Consider the following 23067-nt stretch of genomic DNA (forward strand, 5'->3'; position numbering starts at 1 on the left):
TGTCCTCGGGTGTCTTCCCGTGTAAAAGTTGGGGTGTCTAGGCGACGTTTCGACGAGGTCTCACTCGTCATCTTCAGGCTGGTGCTTTCGGCTTCTTGTTACTGGAACAGAGCGGGATCTCAATGTTTGAGTTCCTATAAATACTGTAGAGGGGGTGTGGTGTCTAGCCTCCAATGTTCTGGGCAGAGAGGAAGTTCCCAGGCTAGTGTGCCTTTTCTTCTTTTGTTCCTTAATTACTTGAGAGATACCTTGAGTGATTTCTTGAGTGATATCCTGAGTACCACTTAGGTGGGTCATTAGGTGTGGATTAGTTGCTAAAGTCTTTGTGTCTTGACCTCTTGAACTTTGTGAAGAGTTTTCCTGAGAAGATGGCTGTATTGCACTTAGTTGTGCTTTGGCTTGGCTTCGTGTATAGGGGCGAGCTGTGGTTTTGTGGCTTGTGTCAGCCAGATCTGTGTAGGGATTGCAGGGGGGTGCAGCATCCGGAGGTGCCACCATGGATTGGCTACTGGATGGTGTCAGTAATTCATCTGTGGAGAGGGTCTGGGTTTGGGTCTGGTGTGGTTGATTGGTGTTGGCGTTCTGTGTGCCTCTGGATCTGGTGTCAGTTTTTGTGGGGAGGGCTAATTTCCAGATGTCTGGCAAGCGGGATGTGTCGTCACGCTTGTTCATGTTGTGAGGGTGTTTCTCTATCTCGATGGCTTCCATGATTATTCTCTTGTGGTGATGTTCCGTGTTAAAGAGCAATTTGGAATCTGCAAAATTAATTTCGTGTCCTGTTTCTTTCATAGGCTCTTTCCCTCTGCCCCTCATTCTGGCTACTGCTGTGTTCTCCTTTCTGATGGTTTCACTTCAGCCTCCTTGCCTCTGTCCAGAAAGAATACTGTGGCAAAAATCTGAGTCATCTTCTAGCCCAGAGGCCACCTTAATCCAGAATCCTCTTCGCACTGTGGCAAAAGCAAATTCCTCTGGGGCATGAGTGCAAGAGTCCTCTCTCCAATGATGTTTCCCTGCGACTGGTTTTGAGAGGCATATTCTGCTTCTGACAGCAGGCTTTGCATGCACATCAGATATTCTGCCACTGAGCTATGGCCCTTCCGCTCAGTATTTGATGACCTGTTACAGAACCAGGAAAACTGGCAGAGCAAAACACAAAATCCACACGTAAACCCCAAATCAGTTATTCTCAGGACTTCACAGAATCGTAGAGTGGAAGGGACCACAAGGGTCATTGAGTCCAAACCCCTTCAATGCAGGAATCTTTTGACCCTGAGATTAAGAATCTCATGCTGAGTTACAATCTCCTGTAACATTCAGCTGCAGTAAATAGTTCAGGGTTGGATTAGCAGGGCGACCAGTTGTCCCTGCCTGCTAGTCAGCTAAATTGTCTCAGGAAGGCTCCCTGCATATTCTCTGGTTTGTTTTCTGAGATCGATGGCTATAGCAGACTTCTTGCACTTGCCATCTGTCACTGATTCTTAAAAGGGCACGATAATTCATGTTGACACTTGATAGCAAAGACCATCCAAGCGTCACCTACTTTATTAAGGAGAGATATCAGCCAGTTAATCAATAGTGGTTGGCAGGGTGGCATGGGCAGCAGGGTGGCATCACTCACCTCGCTTCCCAATGCCAGGGTTGCTAAGGAGAGTTGTGAGGCAGTAGGAAGGTCAGGTGCAGGTGATGTAATTCCACACACTGGATTTGGCATTGAATGTCTAAGTGCATATCAATATATTGTATGAACATGCCAACTTTCAAAGAAGCTTAGACAAATTGAACCTAAGCACTGGTGAGTTTTTACAGAATCCCTTTCCAGCATCAATGCCCTGTTTTCCCCAGTCTGCTTCCCCACCTTCCTCAGATTCCTCTTACAGTGGTACCTTGGGTTACAAACGCTTCAGGTTACAAATGCTTCAGGTTACAGACTCTGCTAACCCGGAAGTAGTACTTCGGGTTAAGAACTTTGCCTTAGGATGAGAACAGAAATCGTGTGGCGGCAGTGGGAGGCCCCATTAGCTAAAGTGGTACCTCAGGTTAAGAATGGCTTCAGGTTAAGAACAGACCTCCGGAATGAATTAAGTTCTTAACCAGAGGTACCACTGTATTCCATTGCCTACTCTCCACCATTCATTTGATCTCTTGTCCCTGAACACCCAATCCCTTCAATTCACTAAACTCCAGGATCTTTGTCCATTTGTTAGCTTCCCAGTGTCTTCCCTTGCAGAAGGTAGCCTGCAAACATCTTTGTTCAATTAACACGCCAAGCCACTGCACCAGCTTAGCAAAACAATGCCCAAAGCTCCATTTGTTGGAGCACAATCCAATATGGAGGACTGAATTATACACATGCTCACATTTGTCTGTTTTGTAATACTGAAACTTCACCCTCACACGCACACTGAACAATAGGCCATAGCAAAACTTCACAGAACTACAGACAGGGCAGGCAGCCTTATTAAAATCACATTTGACTTATTCCTGTACTAGATCTTAAAATTACTCAGCTCAGCAAAGCTTCCTACCCTTTTTAAAAAAGGCTTTTGGTTTTACAGGCAATCTCACAGGTCCCCCCCCCCCCATTCCCACAGCTATAGACAAAGTAAGAAAGGGTTACAGGAAAAGATGCAAAGTTCTGATGCATTTATCATTGTATATTTATTTACAGATGCGGGACACCAAGCTGGATCAGCCAGACCTCCAAAGGTACAACTTTTCATCATGTCCATAAAACATGTTTATTACTAACTACAGGTGTGTTTCACCATTGCTAGCTGTGAAAAAAGCATGACGGTGACAGGCTGGAGTCAGTGCAGAGGGAAACCCTAAAGATGTGGTTTTAGTAGCCAAGAGAAAAGTGTTTTGCCGTTAGTCCAAAGAGGAATTCCTTCTACTTTACAATGAAGTCATGATCCAGAGACACTGGTGGGTCAGATCCAAGAGTTAAAAGAAAACCAACAATAACAACAACAATAACAAGAGAGTCACTTTTACAGTCCAGAAGGCATGGCACACAAGGCGAAAGGGATGGGGGGAGAGAAGAGGAAAAAAGCAAATTCAAATGAAAACACCTTGCGTTTCACGCCATGACTCTTTCCAATATGAAAACATGAATTATTTCTGTTTATAGCACAGAGAGGGATCTTATCACGGCAAGCATGAAAATACTAACAGGTATGACTTATCATTTAAACTTTCCCTGTTCTGTTGATTGTTTGACTTTACAGATGAGATATCTCTTTAATTTAATCTATTGCCCAACACTTTATCAATAAAAATATGTATTATTTCTTGGCAACCAAAGGCCCCTATTCCCTGCTTTCTACTAACCCCAAACAAAGAAACAGGTTGATGGTTGCCCATTGTCATCTCATGTTCCTACAAGCAAATCCAAAGCCCACAAATTTACTGAACTGGGTGTATGTCTTGCAGCTCTTATTAGCAGGTGTAATCCTTCCGTGCAGTATTATTCCTCCCTTCGAAACAGCAGCGCAGTGCCAAGACATGGGACCCTGTAAGTTCTATTTTTATTTGCTACTTCAGATTGAACTGGAAGGCTTATTTGGGTGATAAAAGACACAGCAAATGAAAACTTTCTAGTTTCACACAACCAAGGAACGTACAAAAAAACACTCCACCTTTACTAGATCATTCCAGTGACCTAATTATTTTATAGACCAAATGCCTGGTCTCCTGCCTTCTGCTCAGTACATGCCAGGACCATATTCTGCATAGGAACTACATAGAAAACAGTCCTCTAGCTTTCTGCACTAAACAAACTTCTGCCATAGGTACCCACATTCTACCTAAAGAAAAGCAGAACCCCATTCTGTTCAAATTTAAAATGTATGATGGAGACATTGGCTTTCCTCGTAGCCTCTCAGGTGGGGATGTGGGGCAGATTGTCATCCCAGTCACAGATGGGGAGGTTTTACTGTGCTGTGTTCCAATAAAATAAGATAAAAAACCCTCCCCTGGTGCCTATAATTAACAAATGCTACTGTACACTTTGGCTGAAGTGTAACATCCAGTTCGGCCTGAGATTTTACTTTTAAAAGCATTACTGCCCCTAAGTACTTGCAGGATCAAGCCACATGACCTCATCAAAAACGATTAGGAAGGCGTTATAGATTTTTTATGCTGTTAGCATTTCATCTTTGTGCCTATAAAGAATAAAGGCTTGTTTGACGATTTCCCCTTTCCATTTGCGGTGCAGAGATCTCTTAGATCAAGCTAAAGAAATTGTGAAGAACATGAAAGGGAGCCAGGTATGTATACCAATGCCAGGGCCGTCTTACCCATAGGCGCTAGGGGTGCAGAGCTCTTAGGGGCGCAAGGCAAGGAGTCCAGGGCCTGAGAGTTGAGTCCAGGAGGAGCCCGCCCGTCGGTCGGAGTGCTGCGGCGGGCTCTTCTGCTGCAGGCGGCTCTGCGCTGCAAGTTCAGGGGTGACCGAGCCAGTGAATGGGCAACCAGGGCAGATCTTTAGCAGGCAGATCTTTGCACTCTGGTGCCAAATATGCTTAAGACAGCCCTAACTAACGCTATAGACCAGTGAGCAGTTGTGGCCCACAAAGATTTATTTATGTTTGCAATTGCCTCTCGAATTGATTTCGCTGTTGCTGACGCAGGGTGTGTGTTTTTTGTAGCAAAGTCAAAATGGTGCTGCTCCCCCGCAAGGGCTAATACTTTATAAAAACCTCCCTGAAGCATTCAGACACCAGTAATTTCTCACATCTACCTTCCCACCTCCAAAGTGAAGATGATACCACCTGAAGAAAGGTAGTTTGCAGGGCAGATATCACTGTGTGTTCTTAGTTGGAAAAATAGCACACACCAAATCTGGGAAACAGGGGTGGGCAGGTTTCATACCTGCGGGGTCGACTTCGGGTTTTTTTTAACTAGAAACCTGAGATCCAGTAAGTGGCATTAAATGTAAAACAGTGGCTAGCGGGGGTCAGGCTAGATGCAAAATGGTGGCTCAGTGGGCAGAGTCTATTGCCAGCTGCATTTGGACTTCCATAATATATGTTCAAATCTATTAGTAGTAGTAGTACTAGCATTTACCTGTCCTTCACCCTACGTTAAAACCCAATATTAAAAATAGTTTAAAACAACTTAGAATAAAAAGAATAAGGTGAGTCCTAAAAAGAGACATGGCTGCCACATTATTTGTGTCAGAGCCAAAGTAAATAAGCTTCCTATTGTACTAGTCCTAGTTTTGCTGGAATCCTCCAGTCATACACACCTTGATTCCTATTCCCTTATTAATCTGCAGTGTGACCGTTGTTTTTCCTTGTGCTCTTACCCTGCAGCAGACAGATTACCAACATGACTGGAAGCTCATCACAATTTTCTATCCATGTCCTTTCCAAGCGTCCATCTCTCAGGTAAGAGCCCCATGTCTTGACTTGCCAAATGGACCAAGGAATTAGGTTCAATAATATGGTTTAAAATGTTGATGTTATCATGGATAACAGCTCCACAGCAGATCATATCATTAAAATGTGAGTCTTTAAGGTGCTACAATATATTTACTTTTCTTCCAGCTTTGCCTAGAATGTACAAGACTCTTTCTTTTTAAATCTAGTCCTCTTTCCCTATTTCTTACCTTGTTTCTGATACCTCTGTATTCTCTCCTTTGCCTGCCCCACTGAGCCATTCAAGCATTCAGGGGGATTTATTTATTTATTTGCTCTGCTCTTGAGACTTGAACATTTCTGCTTTTCTGCATACTGTTAATCAACTTCACGAATACCCCCATTTGGACATTGTTCAAATCAATTGAAGGTGTGTGTTATTTTAATTTCTGGTTTGCTTTTTCCTCCCTGACAATGCTACACACTTATCCTTAGTCCATACAACTCCTTCCAAAGAACAAAGTACAATTTTCATTTCGGGTCTTTTACCTTTGTGTGCATATTGCACCAAACAGCCTGTGTTATACGGGAGGCTCTGCAACATTCCCTCCTCAGGGCTTTAATCAACTCTCTGCAAATTACTTTGTTTGAAGTCTGCAGAGGTGATAACTGTGTATGAATATTTGAAAGGCAATAGTTGCTCCCCGCTCCCCTCTCTCATTCTCTAAAATTCATAAGAATGCAATCCTCAAACTATTAGCTCAGGGCTATTCATCCAGTGATTAATCAGTCTTGGGAAAAGCCTAGTTCAAATTGGATTGTCTGCTCACCTCTTGATTGCTTCCTTTCAAAGTGCTGGAAGAATATAGATCAATATATTGCCCCTGGGTTCTTCCGTTTGGTGCCATTCTAGGGACCTCTTTATGATACGTAAAAACATTAGATTTTCATTGCAGAGTTGATGGACATATTTCAATTCTATGTAAGGTCAGAGGCCTTTCATTTTTGAAAATTGTGATTCTACCTCTTGCACTAATTGTTTAGTCTGTAGTTCCCAACCTTGATTCATTCACATATTGGTGAATGCTGGGGGACAGCTATTTTGTCAACCTTTTGTCTGGCAAAAAATGAACCATCACCTCCTCATCCACTCTCTAACATAAATCCTTTCACTTCCAACAGACAACTTCCCACCTTGACAGCATAAAACAACTTGAAGAAGTCTTGGATTTTTTATATGAAGAAGTAAGGGCTATTTCCTCTCCCCCTCCTTTTTTTTGGTAGAGATTTTATTTCATTGTATAATGTCTATAAAACAGAGAAAACCATTATAACAGATGAAATTTAGAAGAGGAAAACAAACTACAAAATAGGCATGTAGAATGAGTGAGTATGGCTGCACATGGTTTAAAATAACAAGGACCACATAAAACCCCTTCCAATACTTGATTCAGATAATAGAATTATAGAACTGCAGAGTTGGACTAGATGGGTCATCTAGTCCAACTCCCTAAACTGCAGAAATATCAGCTCAATGTATTAGTTTGTTTATGTAAGGCATTTATATATTGCTCTTTATAATATCCATCTCCTATTTTAGTTTGCATTGCAGTATAAAACAACTCCCATGATACACACACACACACACACACACACACACAGAGAGAGAGAGAGAGAGAGAGAGAGAGAGAGAGAGAGTGAGAGAGAGAGAGTGGTACCTCGGTTTTCGAACGTCTCTGTTGACGAACATTTTGGTTTACGAATGCTGTAAACCTGGAAGTAAATGCTTTGGTTTTCAAACACGCCTCAGAAGTCGAACATGGCACGCAGCTTCTGTTGAGTGCAAGATCCCGAGGCCTAGCTGTTGGCTGTTGAGTTTTCAGTTTTTGAACGTTTCAGAACTTGAACAGTCTTCTGGAACAGATTATGTTCAAAAACCCAGGTACCACTTTGTGTGTGTGTGTGTGTGTGTGTGTGTGTGTGTGTGTGTGTGTCCAAATCAAATTCAAATCAATAAGCAAATAAAACAGCAGACTGGTGATGTTGGAGAATACCAGTGGAAATGGGAGCAGAAACTGCCAATGTTCATCTATTTGTCCCTTGTCCAGGAGAGAAATCAATTGAGGGCCCATCCATATCTTGGCTTTATGTGGACTGTGAACCCTTTGTGTGTTGTGCAATCCCCCCTCAACCATGATGCATGATACAGCTACTGGTGTCCTGTACTTTCTGCTCTCCAAATCTGAAGATTCCTATTTGCATTTCCAAATAATAGGTAGTCTCCAGATTTAGAGGGGAGAAAGTGTGGGGCAGCAGTAGTTGAGGGAGAACACTGCATGGACAAAGGGGCATTAAGAGAGGCACAAGGGAGTCACACTCTACACTGAGGTATGGATGGACCCTGATGAATACAAGTGGTGCAGCCATTTAAGAGAAAATATTATGGTGAATGTGAACAGCCTACAACTGCTAGCTTTTCCTAATCAATTTTTTTTTATCACTATAGATGCCCAAAGCTTTTGTAAACCTGGTGGATTCTCCTCTGCTCACAGTCTCACCTCTTCCACACAATGATCAGAATTATGTCAGGTAAATCCCATTTTATTGCAGCTGTTGATGAGCCAAGAGCTCTCATTGTGTTCCTTGCTGAGGAGTGTTCATTTTTCTCCAGAGGCGTTTTGTGACAGGGATATAAAAAGATTGCTGTACCGCATACCAAATCAATAGTCATCCTGATTGCGCTTCTGAAAGGGTTCACCTTGGTGTGCCAAATATCCGTCACCTCAATTAATCACAACTTCCAAAGCAGGCTGCTTTCTCTATGTTGGAAATCAGGACCAACTGTGGGAAACCTTCCCCTTTAACCCTACTCAGGCCATTTTGCCAAACTTTAAAGTCATTTGGTGAATCAGCTTTCTTCCACTACCCACATTTTACATCATCAAATAACAGATTCTAGTTATTTATTTGGATATACCTGTGATGGTCTGTCTTCCTTTTGGAGTGCTGAAGTTATTTCTGCAGTGCTGAAGTTATTTCTGCAGACCTCTGAGAACTTTTCGCCATAGTTAGGGGAAAACACGCCACATTATGTCTGATTTGGAAATGTTTTGATATGGGTGACTGAAAACTGTTTTTTGTATGTCGAATTCTAAGCTAGAGAAGGAGGGAGTGAGACTCCATGGAATTGCAATGAGGGCTTATAGGTCATGTAGTTTGTCCACCTGCTCAGTCAATACAAGAACCACAGAGCTAGAGGCATCCCCAAGAGAATTTTTGAGAGGACCTCAGCAGCTATGACAGAGTTGCAGTTAGGGAGATGCTGGCCATGTTCTTTCCAGCACAATGCAAGTGCTTCTTTATCTTTTAGAAGTATGGTACTGTCTGTTGAGCGTATGGGCATATGCCATGATTCATTGTGCTCAGGATGCTAGCAAGGAAGTTATACACAGTTCCACATTCAATAGAGTTTGTGCCTGCAAAAGTTTTGAGGGGATGCTTCATTTCCAATCAATGTGTATCATTGCTGATATCGTGTAACTTTTTATCCCATAAATGCTTCAATTTGATTTTGTCCTATATTCACTCTGATCTTATATTCTTCTTATTTTAATTCCAACAGCAGAAAGGCCTTTTCTGCTGTGCAATAAAAAGTAAATAGTGTTATGGTTTATCCCCCTTCTCCCCATTTTTGTTGCCCTATGGCCCCCCTGGACATTAATCATGTGATAGCATTGAGGAAGTATCACACAGCAAATTCTAGCAGCATAAATACTAGCAGCATAAACCCACCACACATGCACTGTTATTGTGTCAACAACATGTTGCTGAATACCCTTGCAGTAAGACACCAGTCTGGAGAAGCCCTATGAAACATATACGTTTCTAAAATGCATATGAATCACAGCACAAATCTCTCCTCTCTATGTTTCAAAAGACTGCATGTTTATGAAAAGCTACAGCAATTTTTATTTCATTTATTTATCTTTTGGCTTGGCTTGGCTTTTGCCAACTTCCAGGGATATTCTCCTCAAGCCATGCCTTTGTCCCAATGATTGTTCCAGTCTGGAGGTGGCTGTGTGGAGATGGTCCTATCAGGTGAGCACTGTTGAAGGGAGAACTCACATTCATCTGTGTATATCTGTCCCAAAATTAATTTGACATGACATCTAAATAGTTTTAGAATCTCGGATCCCTTTAATCTTTTTAGGATCACGTATGCATCCCTTTCATGTTTGTATTGCATTCTTCCTCCAAGGAAGTTATGGTGGCAGGGAATTGATGAATAAATTTGGTTTCCCCTCTTCAAGCAATGGAGTTGGCCCAGGATCAACTCTCTCCAGCTCAGGAATCTCAGTGCAGATGCCAGTGTGTCTACAGCTCTTGCGTATTATGGGCCTCCAAACACAAATAATATACAACCCTTCCTCTTTGTTTTCAACATAAATCTATCAGTTATGCAAACTGAGTAAAGCTGCCTAGTTTGCATAATGCATTTGCATAAGGTACGCTGCCTTCATTATTTCATAAGAATTTTGTGTCAGCAACCGGGGGGAGGGGGGAGGGGGGAGGGGGAATATATTTAGGAAGCTGCCTCATATAGAGTGTAACTGTTCGTCCGTCTAGTTCAACATTGCCTATGCTGACCGGCAGAAAAGGTTCTTTCCCAGCACTGGAGCGGCCAGCGATGGAGCAAGCTTTTAAAAATGCCCTGCATATCCTAGTGATACATGACAGCTGAAATCCCAAATTTTTCAAATAGTGTTACAACAACTGCAGAGGGGAGAATTGAGGATCTGTGCTATCCCAGCTGTAGCTAATGAAAGCTCTGTTTGCCAAGCTGGTTAATTATGTTGTCTCTATTGCAAAAGCATGTCGGAATATTTAGCAGGTGGCAAAAGCTGCCCATATCCTGTACTGTTAGCTAGCTGGGATGTTCCTGTTCCTGAGCTTTATGCAGGGTATGGAAGGACAACCACGCGATCTAATTACTAGGTTTCTGCTCTTTCTAAGAAAACGGCCTTATGCAATTCACCTCGCAGCCACTGGGTTGTTTCCTAATGGTTGCATAAGATGCTTTTTCATGGAATTACTTTTGTGTTTTGACTGTATAATTTGATTATTCTGGCTTATTAGCAGTAGAGATGGCTCTGAAACTCATTTAAGCCATGGGCAAATCTGTGCATTTTGCTATGTTCTCTGTGGTTTGGGGACAGAGTTCATCCTGTTAACTGTTTGTTTATCCTTATATGCAGAATTCTTTGGAAAATCTGCTGGCATCAAGGAAGTATGGCCAGAAGGATGATTTCGCCGTGGTTCTCCAGACTTCTCTGCAAGAAGCAAATATGCCTCTTGCAAAAGTGAGTGTGAGCTATGGTTGAGGTGTTCATTCTGGGTAATACCTGGTGGTCCTAGAAAAATAACTGTACCTTGAAGAGAGTAATCAGGCGATATGTTTTTTGGCCTGCAAGGGAAATCAGTTTTCCATGTGTTAGGGAAGACAATCCATGCAATCTAGATGATTTTTATTTTCTTCATATGAAAAAGAGAACATGAAAAACAGCAAACTATTTCCCCCTTTTGAAATATATATATATAAAAATTGTCCAGTAGCACCTTAGAGACCAACTAAGTTTGTTCTTGGTATGAGTTTTCGTGTGTATACACACTTCTTCAGATACCTGAAGAAGTGTGCATGCATGGTATCTGAAGAAGGGGGCATGCACATGAAAGCTCATACCAAGAACAAACTTAGTTGGTCTCTAAGGTGCTACTGGACAATTTTTTAATTTTTATTTATATTTCTACTGCGTCAGACCAACATGGCTACCTACCTGAATCTATTTCCCTCTTTTGTTACCTTGACATTCTTTGAATACAAGAAGTTATTTTGTATTGTACAGCCTTTCTGTAAACTACAGCCCTTCTTTTTGTGAGAGCTTATAAAGTATTGAAAACAAGACTGCTAACTCCCAGGCGCCATGTTGTCAAATATTTGCTGGGTCGCAAGTGAATAATCATGACATGTGACTATTGGCCATGATGACAAAGGCTGATGTGAGATGGAGTCCAACAACATAGACCGATTGCCTTTCTCAGTGGCATTTGCAGAGGTCCGGGAAGGCCAGGGTGGGTGGGCAAAACCCTCCTGTGCGAACAGCTGACCGCTTCATCAGCCTCAGTTGGTCACGATGCGGTTGGGATGGAGCAGGAAATTTGAAATTCAGTTGTGACCAACCTAAAAGGTAAAGGTGGTGATTGGACCTGGGCACACCTGACTTCAGTCAGATCTGTGGCCAGTCCCTTTAAATCAACTACACTCAGAGGCAGCAGGGCAGTCAGTCTTCAGACGTCCCACCTACCCTTCCCATATATTTGGCCCTGCCTGATGGCAAGTGGGCAGCACGTGTGCTATGGAACTAATTGGTCATCAGATTTGGGACCAGGGAGGAATTTGCCTGCAGACCAGTTGGGCCAATCTGAGGTTTTTGTCCACCTCATAACAATTGTCACAACTTGCTGGTGAAATAATGCATTGGGTTGGATCCTTAGTCTAAACAAGGGGGATGGAGGTGGGAACAGGCCCTACCCCCTTTTCAGGATCAAGTATCAGGGTACCCTGGTAAAGGGGTCCAGGGGGAAGGATTCTGTCTGAATGCCCCATAGAACTTCCCAAATGGTGTCCTGGAGGGATCACTCCATTTGTTGTGTGTCATGGTGGGATCCTTAACCCAGGATCGACTAGCAGTTGGGTTGGTTGATTCAGGATACATACCCAATGCATAAGCCAAAACCTACTTACATCTGTAATCAATAAAGTTATGGCCCCAATTTGATTCCAAGATTCGTCATGTCATTTTTGTCTGCTTCCCGACCCCAGTAACCCCAGGTTCACTGCACATGGGCCCACAGCTAGAGGGAACGGGCAGTGAATTCAAAACTGTTCTGTAATATTCTCACCAGAATTTTTTTTCTCTTCCAGGGCAGGCAAGATAATGACTATTCCGCGAAAAAGACTTCCGTGAAAAACAAATTTGCTGTTCTCGGAGTTGGACTATGGAACAATATGGTAAGAGGCACCAGAGACATTGGGATTGCTCAATAGGTTGCAGAGCATGGCTGCATGACCACACTGGCCCATGGGGGGGGTCTACCATTGGAGAGGGTATTATTGCTTTAACAGTACCGTGAAGGAATCAGGGCAACAATGAGAGGATGAAATTAGCTGGCAACTGCTTCTGTCACTGAGAAGAGCAAAGCTGAAATAGCCAATGCCAAATAACGCTTTCCTTTCCAGTTGCAAGTTTTGAGTTTAGCACCCTCCTTTCCCAGGATATTCCATTCCTCTACATCCCCACCAACACGCACACTAATTTCCCACCTCAGCTGACAGTTAGCATTCTGTGGACACTGAATAGGCTCAATCTTTACTGGACTGCTTTTGGCCCTTCCCTTCTTAAGGTATTTTGTTGCTGTTTGGCTTATCCCCCCCGCCTCACGGTCCTCCTGTAAAACTCTAGGTCAGGCATGCTATCCAAGATATGGACTCCTCAGAAGGCTGTAAAGAACTTTGTCTGCTCTGTGACCAGACTGACTATTTGTCTTTCTCTCATGGCTGCATCTTGCTTTTCCTGAGAAGAGGCACAAGGTAGATCACATGGGTGTGTATCCCATTTCTTATCTTCATGGTGATGATCCTCTGAGATAGCGATTAGGCAAAGGTAACTCAGAGAGATTCATGACAAAGCAGGAATTTGAGCCCAGGTTCTCCCAGCCCCAAGTCTGATGTTCAATCTGCAACATCACCATTAACACCATTAACAGCCATTCATTTATTTCTGCCCATTTCTGATGTTCAGGCAAGGGTGCCATAGCTTATGCTCTTCTTCCATGGTTGGGGGGGGGCATCAAAGCTTCTGAATACCAGTTGCTGGAGACTTCAGGAGAGGAGAGTGCTCTCACACTCAGGTCCTGCACAGGTCACCAAAGGAGAGGATACCCTATTCCCCCCCCCAAAAAAAAATCCAATGAAGAATGAGTATGTTCAATGGCAATAAGATACTGACTGACTGTTGGGGGAGGGGGCGGAATGAAAAACTGGTTGGGAGGAAAGAATGGAATAGAGTAAAGTTTCCGAAACTTGGATCTCCAACTGTTTTTGGACTACAACTCCAATCATCCCTGACTACTCATCCTGCTAGCTATGGAGTGTCCTGGAGGATAGCAGAAGCACTCTGTACAGGTCCTAAAGGATCTTCATTGGCTCCCAGTACGTTTCTGAGCACGGTTCAAAGTGTTGGTGCTGTCCTTTAAAGCCCCAAACGGCCTCGGTCCTGTATACCTGAAGAAACATCTGTGCCACCCCCATCGTTCAGCCCGGACACTGAGATACGACACTGAGGGCCTTCTGGTGGTTCCCTCACTGTGAGAAGTGAGGTTACAAGGAACCAGGCAGAGGGCCTTCTTGGGGGTGGCGACTGCCCTGTGGAACACCCTCCCATCAGATGTCAAAGGAATAAACAACTATCTGACATTTAGAAGACATCTGAAGACACCTGTATAGGGAAGTTTTTAATGTTTGGTGTTTTATTGTGTTTTTAATACTTTGTTGGGAGCTGCTCAGTGTGGCTGGGACAGCATATAAATATTGTTGTTGCTGTTGTTGGTGGTGGTGGTGGTGTTGCTACGGTCCCACTTGTAGACTATAACATCCAAAGTACTGCGGGAACATTCTCACCTTCTTCCTGTTCCCATTGTTCAAGACCACGTCCTGCACAGAATAACAGACGAAAAAAAATGAATTGGAGGGTGTGTGTGTTGGTGTGTTGGAGCCTTGCTAAATTGGAAGGACCCCTGGTGCAGTGGAAAGTGCTGTTTGCCCTGTTATGAAACAACTGAAAGCATTGGATGTACATGGGCATCTATCCTGGAAAGAGGAAGTAAAACCATGTGATACAGCCATTAGCGGCAGCTACAGCTAAAGCCCCAGGATGATCACCAACTCCTATTTGCATACAGTTCACTCTGATGCCATGGGCATTTTGCCCGGTTGGCCAAGAGATAAAGACTGGAATCAAGGTTGCAAGCTTAGATGAAAAGAACTGCTTGCAGTTATCTTGATCTTCCTCTCATTTATAAACACCTGCAAGGATAACGTCAAAGTTCTTGTCTCAGCCCTCCTTTTATTGCAGGTCGGATGCCCGGATAAGATACAGGAGTGGGTTCTCCTCCTGGGTTATTTGGTTTGCATTTGATTTCTTTAATCAGGAAGGGGGATTGTGAGCTGATCATGCCTGAATTCTAATTTAAAGTTAGTTATGCAGATTGATAGACATGGCAAACAAGTGGCTGACTTTCTCTCGTGTTTTAGCCTTGAAATATCAGCCACTGTTCAGCTGAGCAGAGAAACTTGGATTAACCCTTTCCCCCCCAAAATGCTGTGGGTGCCCCCTTTCCAATGGTGGAGGAAGGAGGGTGTGTGGTGTGTGGTCTGCCCCGGGTGTCATCACTGAGGGGTGTGTGTGTGTGACAAAATGAGGTTTTTTTTAATGAAAAAAATTGCACTCATGAAACTTTTTAGGAGTGACGTGGTGGCTTAGGTGCCTGCAGGTTCTGTGCTGCCTGAAACGTCTGCCTACTGCCTCTCCCTCAGCCACCCTACAGCTGAGGGGCAGAGAGGCTCCAAGCGTCGGAGAGGCTCGCCCCGCCCCCACAGGTGGATCGCCCCACCCGCAGCTGCAGGAATCACCTCTGCACGAGGCACCGAAGAGGCTAGCTATGCCACTGCCCCTTCCCCCTGTCTTTTTCTTAAAGAGCCTTGCAACTGGGTGCATGTGTACAGAAGACCATTTACCAAATGGTCACTTCTCACCAGGGTTCATGTTACCACTTGGCAATCTAGCCGTCTTCCAAGGAGGGTGAATGCAGCCCTCTCCTTCCAAAGACCTCCAAAATCCACTATTTGGCAGGATGATGCTGTTGACTGACTTAAGAGGATACATGGAAAGGTATCACTTTGTAACCAACCCTCCCTTATAAGCTACCCTAATTTTATTATTTTGATGCCCTATGAGCAAATCTCTTTGTATGCTTTTTTGAAAATTACACTAATATTAGTAGCACCCTAGAATGAAAACATAAGGTTTTCTTTACCAGGGCTGAAGGCCACCTTTCATATTTGCATGTAACACTAAACAATATTATGGCTTTGTGTGAACAAGCAAGCAAGCTGGTTGCACGAAGGGGAAATCATAGTCGATTCATTCCTCCCCTACTCCTGCTGTTGTTGTACTGCTGGGACCTAAGCCGTGGTTTGGCTTAGCATTATGCCCAAGCCAGACTCATGGTTTGTCTCCGCCAAACAAACAATGAGTGGTAAGCCAAGAACTTGCTTGCTTGCTTGCTTGTGTGTGGTTTGTCTGGAGCAAGACAAGCCATGAGCCTGGGATGTAATGACAAGCCAAAGAGATTTTCTCAAGCATGGTTGCTTGTTTCAGAGGAGTTTGGGTCTTCTACAGAGTTTTAGTGCCCACACTTTTAAAGAAACAAAGAGCCACTTCGCTGCCAATATCTTGGCTCTCGTGCTTCCAGGAGAAGTTAACAAAGGTTGGATTAAGTTATTTCCCCTGGGTAATTTCTTTATCACTGATCTCTGTTGAATCTGTGCAAGGTCAGATGACATGCAAGATACTGTCAGTATTTAAAAAGCACAGGGCGAGTTTATCTGATCGCCATCTCTGACAAGGAGACTCTATTGCTCCCATCAGAACAGCACAACAAAACCCACAAGCTAATGCAAAACTACCTCAGCCCATCAGAATGAGAACTAGTGTAACATAAAGGTCAAGAACTTTAAATATGGTGACTTACGGCAATGAATGCTTTTCACATTAGCACAATTGGTGTTTTACCTGTGTTTTAAAAGGTCCATTTGATCAATGCTTTGCAAATTATCTGCACTGCTGATTCCCATCTTTGAAGTCTTGGTCTCTCTTGTCTTATTGGACTGGCAATGAGCCGTACACTGATAACAGCACTACTCCTGGGGAAGCTGCCAGATCCTGGAGCAGCTTGGACTTGGGTGTCATTCTGCTAAGTCAGGGGTGGGAAATCTGTGACCCTCCAAATGTTGTTGCACTACAAATCCAGTCAACCCTGGCCATCACACAGTCAGCAGAGAGCAGATCTCCGCCTTTGACTTATTCAAACCCTGGCACATGGTTGTACAGAAATGTATTCAGCAGCTTATTTGCATACTGCAGTCATCACCACCGGATGTTTAATGCAGACAGTCTGATTATTTCTTAAAATGTATCTTTCATTTTTATTTAGCGAAAGAGTTTCCCTTATAGGCAACCTTCTTTCATGTTAAAAGTAAAATGTTTCCAAAAATCCCTGTTCTATAAATCTTGGGAATATAACTCCAGAAGAAAATAAGAGAAACAGGAAAGTTATAGTGATTTGGGAAGATGAATTACCGTATATGCATAGTGATGCTATTCTGTATGAATTACTGTCTGAAACAGTAATTGGGAGAAAGCTTGCTTATATTCAAGGGCTGTGCAGGTGGCTGGGACAGTGTAGTTGGCTTATTTTAGACTCTGGGCTTAATTGTTTTGTGGGGCCTTCCTCTCTAGACGGGAACACTTCATTAAGTTCATATTGTAAGCCATTCCTCGGTAGAGTTTCTGAAAAACTGAATCCTTGATTTAGACCTTCTGCAGAGTATAAATGAATTTGTTCTCCACCATAAGAATGAGTCTCAAAGCTTTGCTGCAGAACAGTCTTAAAGTTGTTAAAATTAAATGTTACAAAATACAAATCAACTCATTGCTCTTAAACAGCAAACAGTGTGGTTCCAGTCTTCTTTTTAGTCTTTAATACAGTTCAGTAAACTTTCCTCTCTCTGGTCCCAGAAAGAGAGTTCATATACAAGCATATTGCTTGTTCAGGATTGCTGAGCTGCGCTTCTGCTGCTGATGGCTCCAGCTCTAATATTCTGAGTTTTCAGGTTTCATCTTCCTGTTGTGAGAGATCTCTGCTTGGGTTCCTGGGATGAGTCATCAATTAGCCTTTAGCACTCCCCTTGCTGCATTTGCTATAGTTAAACCTTCTGCCTAATGCAAACCACTGTGCATAGCATTTTAAATATGTAACATTTAATGCATATTGAACAGCCCTTGCATCAGGAGCCTTCCTGCTCATTTTGCTCATTGGGCTCCTGTCCTATAGTCCTGCTATATGGCATCAGGGAGGCACTATTCTCTAGAAGATCCTCTCCATTTCATTTCAGAACAACCAGTGCCCCACAACTCATATTTTCCCAGCCACAGCCCCTTCCCCTGGCTTTGTTCTCTTACAGGGCACATGGAAGGGCCTGTAATCAAGCAAAGCACTGGGCTGGTAGCACCACCCTCCAGCAAACAACAATAGCAAGATGCATTTTTCCTTGTGGGCAGCATTATAGTTTGAGCTGCTTGTGACTGGCATGGAAGTGCTTAGTGATTGCTTTTCTCTTGGCCTAAGCAATTTAGATATCAGTCATCTCAGCAGGGTTTTGAGATGTTTTCTGTACCTGGCTGTAAAGACATTGTCCCTCTGGATGTGCCCCCATTTAATATAGTTAAGATTTCATCAATGCTACAAACATGCCCCTGCCAGATGGTGCCCAGTGCTACTCATGTCTCAAAGGAAGATGGAAGAAGCTTTAGTGACCCACAAGACATGATTCAGTTTTTTTGCAAGCCCCTTTTAGAAATTAGCCTATGCTTTTGTTTTAAAAGGAAAAAGTTTTTCTCTGGTGTGGCTGAATCTTTGTTCCTTAATTATTTAAGTATTTTTTATTTAAGTATAGTACAGTAGTTTTAATCTTAAACTTGTGGAAATGACTGCCGGTATTAACAGCTTGCGAATGCATCATTTTAATTGGCTATCCATTCATTTTCAGTTTCATGAAATTTTTATTTGCCCATGAGGTCTTATTTCTCAATTTTCAGTTTTTCTTCATTATATCCCTGTTCTATTCTCAATCATTATTTTGTGTGCCAGCCAAGCATGCACTTTTCACTTTTTTAACGTATCAATTCCCCTAAATCTAAAACGCTCCTCACAGCTCCATGATGTTAGCTTCCTTGAATCAAAGACAAAAAGTTGAGAAAAGTTGGAAAGCAAAACTCTTAGGGCCACTTCGAATGGTCATCATTTGCTGGAAGTGATCTGTTCTTTGTCTGGTTTTGCCTTCTGACTGACATGCTAGTTTTCTAAATGCAAGGAGTGGCTGGTTTTTGTGTTTTTTTTTTTGGGGGGGTGGCATTTTGTTGCCTGCATGAGCCGTCATCTACAGTCTCAAGGGCTTTAGTCAAGAAATAGCTTTACCTCCTCATCAGATGTAGTGGTAATTGCCTTGAATTAGAACTTGCAGGTCTAGCCTAAGGTAAGGTAAAGGTACCCCTGCCCATACGGGCCAGTCTTGACAGACTCTGGGGTTGTGCGCCCATCTCACTTAAGAGGCCAGGGGCCAGCGCTGTCCGGAAACACTTCCGGGTCACGTGGCCAGCGTGACAAAGCTGCATCTGGTGAGCCAGTGCAGCACACGGAAACGCCGTTTACCTTCCCGCTAGTAAGCGGTCCCTATTTATCTACTTGCACCTGGGGGTGCTTTCGAACTGCTAGGTTGGCAGACGCTGGGACCGAGCAACGGGAGCGCACCCCGCTGCGGGGATTCGAACCACCGACCTTTCGATCGGCAAGCCCTAGGCGCTGAGGCTTTAACCCACAGCACCACCCGCGTCCCTGCAGGTCTAGCCTACAAGAGGCTAAAATGCACCTTTTGAACTGATCTGCTGCCTGACCCTCACAGTGCTCACATCTTGTCTTCCAGCTGTTACCAGATGGACAGAAGCAGCCCTATTATCTTGCAGAGATGCCCGAGGTGCGATGTCCTTCTCAGGTAGGAGCAGTTTTCTTTTATACATGCATTTTTGCATTTTATCTGTGTGTGTGTCCCCCATCCCCAAGGGACCTCTTTCTCTAAACAAATGCAATCCCCTTCTCAAGTCTTCTCAACCATTTCTAAATATTGCAGAATCACAGACTTCCTACCTCACTGCAGTAGAGGCACAGCTAATAAACTGTGGCTATTAGTCATGATGGCTGCATGATGACACCTCACTTTCAGAGACAGTATAATACGGAATGCCAATCACTGGACGGCAACAGCCGGAGAGGGCCATTCCCTTAATCCCCTGGTTGCAGGTTGGTGGGTTCTTGAAGCAGTTGGTTGTCCACTGTGGGAGCAGAATGGACCTTTAATCGGCAGACCTTTGTGTCAGTTTGCATTTCTTAGTGCAGAAAGTATTGATCTGATGTGTAGAGATCTTTTCTATTCTACTTAATTCAAGAGGGTTCTGGAAGCTTCTCTGTGTGAAAGAAACAAGCAGAAGGTTCATGATGTTTGGCTTATTCCTTCAGAGAAGTTGAGCACAGCTCGCTTAAAGTGGTTCTCTTATCTCTTTCCGTCAAGGTCATGCTGGCTATAAAAATAGGCTAGAAGGAGCCTGGGTTTCACTCTCTCTTTCTATCTCTTTTCCTTCTGGTGTAGTGTTCTGTATATAGTGTTAAGGTTTAGACTTGCTGTAAGTATTGTAAGTTTAAGTTAAGTCTGCTGCAACTGGATTTCTTATGGACAGTGCCAATCCTGAATGTACTGGATTTGTGACCTCATTTGCCTTCAGTAGCAGCAAAGCTGTGTTGGATAAAAGACAATTGCCTCCGGTCTATTTTTTGGGAATCCTGCAACTTGTTTTAAGATTTTACTCTGCTAACTATATGTTGGAATCTGCTCTGGATCAGTATTGAGTAGAATTTCATGACACTTTGATCTGATCCAGCAAAGTTCTTCTGATGTTCTTCTGAACCTGGCGAGAAGACTATACATTAAAAAAATAATCTTCCTTTATGAGCACCTTTACAGGAGATAAAGGCATTCCTCAAGAGTAGCCTGAGTGCCTTCACATTAGCAGTACTCAAGACATTTTGCTTGTCTGCACTGCATCAATCCTGAATGATGTTCATACTGTACTGGTAATGAGAGGAGAGAGACATTTCAAAATCAAATGTACTTTTCAGCCAATGTAAATTTTTCATTTAATGTTGTTCAGAAAGGGGAAATGAAAAAAGAGATTCAAAGGTCATTTGTGAAAATGGCTTTAGAGATGCCATTTCTCCCAGAAAAGAAAAATGCCATCATTGCTCATTTGCATTTATAATTATTCCTCTTTATGATTTATTTCTAGAATGCCTGCTCTAACTAGGTGCTATACATAAATCAATATGCAAGACATAGAAGGGAAGGCATGAGCTAGCAAGAGGCCTTCCCACTCAGAAAATTTCCAGACATCATGACAATTTATCAGTGACCACCCATTCACACATAGTGTTGTATTCAAAGCAGTGTTAACTAAATTATTCCATCAGTGCAAGGATTTCTTCCTGTGCATGGAACATCCTCCCCACCCCCACTCCATCCCTACACCCTTTAACTCTTTTCTGGGTTTCCCCCAAACTCTTCAGGACAAATTTGGAGATGCAATTATTTAGTTGAAAATTGCCCTTGTGTACTCAAGAGAATTCTGACTGAACTTGTCTGGACTGCGTGAAGTTGGAGAAGACAAAGGCAATGTTGTTGTTGTTGTTGTTGTTTAGTCGTTTAGTCGTGTCCGACTCTTCGTGACCCCATGGACCAGAGAACGCCAGGCACCTCTGTCCTCCACTGCCTCCCGCAGTTTGGTCAAACTCATGCTGGTAACCTCGAAAACACTATCCAACCATCTCGTCCTCTGCCGTCCCCTTCTCCTTGTGCCCTCCATCTTTCCCAACATCAGGGTCTTCTCCAGGGAGTCTTCTCTTCTCATGAGGTGGCCAAAGTACTGGAGCCTCAGCTTCACGATCTGTCCTTCCAGTGAGCACTCAGGGCTGATTTCCTTCAGAATGGAGAGGTTGGATCTTCTTGCAGTCCATGGGACTCTCAAGAGTCTCCTCCAGCACCATAATTCAAAAGCATCAATTCTTCGGCGATCAGCCTTCTTTATGGTCCAGCTCTCACTTCCATACATCACTACTGGGAAAACCATAGCTTTAACTATACGAACCTTTGTTGGCAAGGTGATGTCTCTACTTCTCAAGATGCTGTCTAGGCCTGTCATTGCCCTTCTCCCAAGAAGCAGGCGTCTTTTAATTTCGTGGCTGCTTTCACCATCTGCAGTGATCATTGAGCCCAAGAAAGTAAAATCTCTCACTACCTCCATTTCTTCCCCTTCTATTTGCCAGGAGGTGATGGGACCAGTGGCCATGATCTTCGTTTTTTTGATGTTGAGCTTCAGACCATATTTTGCGCTCTTCTCTTTCACCCTCATTAAAAGGTTCTTTAATTCTTCCTCACTTTCTGCCATCAAGGTTGTGTCATCTGCATATCTGAGGTTGTTGATATTTCTTCCGGCAATCTTAATTCCGGCTAGGGATTCATCCAGCCCAGCCTTTCGCATGATGAATTCTGCATATAAGTTAAATAAGCAGGGAGACAAAATATAGCCTTGCCGTACTCCTTTCCCAATTTTGAACCAATCAGTTGTTCCATATCCAGTTCTAACTGTAGCTTCTTGTCCCACATAGAGATTTCTCAGGAGACAGATGAGGTGATCTGGCACTCCCATTTCTTTAAGAACTTGCCATAGTTTGCCGTGGTCGACACAGTCAAAGGCTTTTGCATAGTCAATGAAGCAGAAGTAGATGTCTTTCTGGAACTCTCTAGCTTTCTCCATAATCCAGTGCATGTTTGCAATTTGGTCTCTGGTTCCTCTGCCTCTTCTAAATCCAGCTTGCACTTCTGGGAGTTCTCGGTCCACATACTGCTTGAGCCTTCCTTGTAGAATGTTGCAGGATATCAAACCTGCACAATGATCATTTACAAAAAAACCCAAACAAACCCCTGTTGTTTAGATTATCTGGCAGCACAAAAAACAATGTGATATTTATTAAAAATTAGTGCTGACCCTTCTGAATTTTAACCAAGTTATGGCAAAGAAAATTCATCCAGTTTCACGCATAAGGGGTGGGTGGGGAATTTCTTGTGTGGGTAAGATGGCTTTACTTGAGTTTTATCTGCTAAAGTAATTTCTTTATCATAGATAGATGATAGATAGATAGATGATAGATAGATGATAGATAGAGATAGATAGATAGATGATAGATAGATATATGATAGATAGATTAGATTAGATAGATAGATAGATAGATAGATGATAGATAGATAGATGATAGATGATAGATAGATAGATATAGATAGATGATAGATAGATAGATAGATAGATGATAGATAGATAGATAGATAGATAGATAGATAGATAGATATAGATGATAGATGATAGATGATAGATAGATAGATAGATGATAGATAGATAGATAGATAGATAGATAGATAGATAGATAGATAGATGATAGACACACACAGAGAGAGGGGGGGTGGCTAATTAATGTGATTCTATCTTGTATTTTTATCTTGTGAATTGCCCTGAGATCTTCCGGTGAAGGTCAGTATTTAAACAAACAAAGCCTTCACCAACAAGGTGCTCTCCCGATGTTTTGTACAGCAACTATCAGTCCCAGCCAGCTGTAGTCCAAAACATCTGGAAGGCACCAGGTTGGTGAAAGTTTC

General features: G+C 43.1%; 1 protein-coding gene across 5 annotated transcripts in view; it reads left to right on the forward strand.

Annotated features, from left to right (window-relative positions):
• Positions 1 to 23067, forward strand: part of PLB1 (phospholipase B1) — a 111951-nt gene that overhangs the window by 14058 nt on the left and 74826 nt on the right. For all 5 annotated transcript variants that reach the window (XM_083732156.1, XM_083732157.1, XM_083732158.1 and 2 more), the window contains 11 exons: positions 2669 to 2706; positions 3131 to 3174; positions 3433 to 3514; positions 4217 to 4268; positions 5313 to 5387; positions 6540 to 6602; positions 7864 to 7946; positions 9377 to 9455; positions 10613 to 10717; positions 12340 to 12426; positions 19237 to 19305. In XM_083732156.1, the coding sequence (XP_083588282.1) occupies positions 2669 to 2706; positions 3131 to 3174; positions 3433 to 3514; positions 4217 to 4268; positions 5313 to 5387; positions 6540 to 6602; positions 7864 to 7946; positions 9377 to 9455; positions 10613 to 10717; positions 12340 to 12426; positions 19237 to 19305 (777 nt within the window). The remainder of the gene's footprint in view (positions 1 to 2668; positions 2707 to 3130; positions 3175 to 3432; positions 3515 to 4216; positions 4269 to 5312; positions 5388 to 6539; positions 6603 to 7863; positions 7947 to 9376; positions 9456 to 10612; positions 10718 to 12339; positions 12427 to 19236; positions 19306 to 23067) is intronic.

The sequence above is a fragment of the Podarcis gaigeae genome (assembly GCF_964106915.1).
Source record: "Podarcis gaigeae genome assembly, chromosome: 3".
In the NCBI taxonomy this organism is placed as follows: domain Eukaryota; kingdom Metazoa; phylum Chordata; class Lepidosauria; order Squamata; family Lacertidae; genus Podarcis; species Podarcis gaigeae.